This window comes from Lactuca saligna, chromosome 4 (assembly GCF_052625555.1).
Source record: "Lactuca saligna cultivar CGN05327 chromosome 4, ASM5262555v1, whole genome shotgun sequence".
Lineage (NCBI taxonomy): Eukaryota > Viridiplantae > Streptophyta > Magnoliopsida > Asterales > Asteraceae > Lactuca > Lactuca saligna.
In genome coordinates this window covers 330360702-330364109 of record NC_136420.1, presented here as the reverse complement: position 1 = coordinate 330364109, position 3408 = coordinate 330360702, and the positions used below count along the sequence as shown (strand labels likewise).

Sequence of the window (3408 nt, the reverse complement as noted above, 5' to 3'; positions counted from 1 at the left end):
TTTAAATAAATTAAAAAAATCAAGGGCATAATACTCTTTTTAGGTAAGATAGGGACCAACCGCGTAACAAAAACGAACAGTAAGGACCTTTCGAGTTAAAAAAATAAGTTAGGGACCAAACGCGCAAATTACTCTAAACCATAGGGACCATTCGTGTAATTTACTCTATATATATATATATATATATATATATATATATATATATATATATATATATATATATATATATATATATATATATATATATATATATATATATAGTGATGTTTTTGTTTGTTACTAAAAGTTAACCAAACATCAATGGCAAAAACTTTATTCTGAGTATATTATAGACTCCATCATGATTAAGTAGTAGCATGTTCGTATTGTTCAAAATAGAGCAACAATATGTAGAATCCACGGCGTATGTGAATAGTGGAGAACTAGAACTGGAATTGCATCTCTGCTGAATATCCCAACGCGTCTAGATGAGCAGCCATGGCCTTGTTCATTGGTGGTGGCCCACACCTTAGAATCTGCATGTTTTTTTTTTTCTCTCACAATATACTTCTCATTTTTAAAAAAAAAAAAAAAAAAAAAAATGAAAACATGTTTGAATGGTACCTTGATATCGGGTGCGGGTGCGGGGCAGTGGGCTTGGATCATTTCTTTCGATACAAAACCAACTCCGCCTGTCCATTCCTCTGGTGGCTGCAAAAGTACAACACATGACATGATTGAGATTGAGACTGATGTTAATAGGACAAAAATTAGGGTTTCATCTGAATACCTGATTTAGCACATAGTAGACTTGGAAACACCCTGGGTATTTAGCTTCAAGTCCCTCAAGTTCTTCCTGAAAATCATCCAATCACTCAAATTTAAATAAGCCATGTTTATTTATAATTAATATGGACAACTCTTATAATTATAATTACTCGCCTTAAGAAGGATGTCATCATATGTGACATTAGCATATATGAGATGCACCTGGGTGTTGTCCTTTGGGTTTTCTAGTATAGCTCTAGCAACCTACATCGAAAAAAAAAATCACAAAAATATTAAATTTATGATGTTATATACATCATATATAGTTATACAACCAGTTGACATTAAAAAAAAAAATAATAAAAACCTGAAACATTGGAGTGATTCCAGAGCCTCCAGCAAGCATTCCAAAAGCTCTCACCTCACCAGGTTGATACTTGAAACGCCCCTGGAATGGAATTTACAGACATTAATTATAGATGGAAGTAAAAATTCAGTCTTTCTTTCTAACAATTGCAAACATTCTAGAAAAAGAAGATTTTATGTACCTTGGGTCCCCTTACAGACATATAGTCACCTTCACGCAGCTCTCTAAAGTAGTGGGACATCCGACCTAGTGGATACATCTACACATATATGATATATTTATACAGCAAGATTAAAAATCAAAAAAGTGCATCAAATTTTAATATTGATGTGTACCTTAATAACTAACTCAAAATATCCCACATCAGTGTCAAGTGTGGTTGGGGTGTATGGTTTGATAACCTCTTCCCCTTGACTATCTTTACCCCTACAGTACAAAAACAAAACAAGGTAAATAATTGTAGGAAGCACAAACCTAACACACTCATCACTTAAAGATAACATGTGATATATGTAGAGATTGAGTGAAGAAAATAAATAAATAAACCTGCAACTTATGTGTTGTCCAATAGGAAGGCCCAAGACCGAAGTAGGTGTAGGAAGCTCAAATCTGAACTTTGCAACATTATGGCTAAGCTGTGTGCGTTTCACAAGCTTAAATTCCTTAAAATTTTCAGGGTCTATGCTCCCTACTACTGACAACATAATAACAATACTTTGTTATTTAGTTTTTACAAATGGAAACCATGGGAAATTGAAGCTTGGAAAATAATAGTTGCACGAGTTAAATTGTTTGAAATGGAAATAAAAACAAACACCTTTGTTTTTCTTTGAGGTATATAAGTAGGCTGCAGTTGCAACAACAGCAACAATGGCAACAGCAATTCCGACTTGGATCTCCTTTGCTTCCAAGAACTCCATTGCTTGAGAAGGAGGTGAAGAATTGGTTGTTTTTCTTATATACTGAGATCAATTTTATCTGAAAGATGTCATGCCAAAAAACAGAATTTTAGTGGTTTGATAATAAGCCAAATATATAGCAGTTTTAGGAGAATCATAAGATCTTCTCCCTAAGCAGTAATATGCTATTTCTTGTCCATAACCATTTCCAAAGTAAATGGAATTGTTTTTTATGAAAAAAATAAAATAAGCAAATAAATAAGTGTGATAGCATGCAGCAAATAGCCTCCTAAAGCTATAAGTTATACAATGTAAAATAGTATTAGTTATGGTTGAGTTGTAAGCATGTTCATGAGGATTAAGCATCACAAAGACTTACATTGCTGTTATTTGAAACGGAAACAGAAAACAAACAAGAATATACAAAAGGAAAATAGAATGACTTGGAATTTTGAAGATCATAATTGCAGATTATGAGATATATATTGATTGAAACCAAATAAGAGTGTATGATGATCAATGCATGATCTGTATGTGTCTCCTTGGGTCTTTTGCGCTATTCAATCTCAGGAACTCGAAATGCAGAATGTTTATACTATATAAACCTCCATTTTTGTTACCTTTGCAACTTTTGAATTAGTTTGATGGAAAGATATATCATCGTGCAAGGTACAAATCAGATTAACATAAAACATAAACTCAATTTCACAAAATCATAAATAACAAAATCAAATCAACATGTATATCAGACTCCACCAACATCAGAAGTAACAATCAGCTTCACAAAATCAATTTCAGGAAATAACGAAGCTATCATGTATAACATCATAAACTAACGAATCTATCTAGAATTCTTTCATTAGACTCCAAAAAATTAGATTTCAGGGAAAACAAAACAAACCTGGTGATGGAGAAGGAAACTCTCGATGGACAGCAGTTCCGGCGAAGGAAGGAGAAGCGCCGGAGACCGGTGATGGAGAGGGTGGAAGAAGTTGCGTCTATGGAGAGGATGGAAAGGTGGCGTCTTATTACAGATGATGCGTTTTAGGGTTGGGTGTTTGAAACCTGTATCACGAACACAGTCTAAGATACAGTCTAACCTGTATCAAAAATACAGTCTAACTTGATGTTTCTTTACTTACACCATGACCCTACTACATTTGTTGTTTATTTATTATATTCATTGTATATACTACTAGTTGTTTACCAACATAAATTATATTTTAAAGAGAAAAAAAATAACAATTTATTTTAATTACATTATAAAAATAGCTAAAAAAATCGAATTTGCAAAAATAGCCACGAATTTCGCAGATGGAATAGCTCCATCTGTGATTTGCACATTCCATCTGCGAATGTACAAGTGACTAAAGTACAAACGTGTTTTAGCAGCTT

The 3408-nt window shown here is 33.1% G+C and overlaps 1 protein-coding gene across 1 annotated transcript; it reads right to left on the bottom strand.

Moving 5' to 3' along the window:
• Nucleotides 1-301: 301 nt before the first annotated feature.
• LOC145044107 (NADH--cytochrome b5 reductase 1-like) lies at nt 302-3054 on the bottom strand. The gene is made up of 10 exons (XM_078992923.1): nt 2915-3054; nt 1932-2092; nt 1661-1805; nt 1450-1540; nt 1296-1373; nt 1115-1195; nt 922-1011; nt 770-835; nt 604-690; nt 302-515 (listed from the first exon to the last, which is right to left on the bottom strand). Exons 2-10 carry the CDS (start codon nt 2032-2034, stop codon nt 423-425), a joined length of 834 nt encoding a protein of 277 aa, XP_078849049.1. The 5' UTR covers nt 2035-2092; nt 2915-3054; the 3' UTR covers nt 302-422.
• Between the last annotated feature and the right edge of the window lie 354 nt (nt 3055-3408).

Coding starts and splice junctions, on each gene's coding strand:
- LOC145044107 (XM_078992923.1), bottom strand. CDS start 2,034: ATGGAGTTCTTGGAAGCAAAGGAGATCCAAGTCGGAATTGCTGTTGCC. Junction 1,196..1,295: donor TGTCTGTAAGGGGACCCAAG/GTACATAAAATC, acceptor ATTCCATTCCAG/GGGCGTTTCAAGTATCAACC. Junction 516..603: donor CACCCGCACCCGATATCAAG/GTACCATTCAAA, acceptor AAAAACATGCAG/ATTCTAAGGTGTGGGCCACC.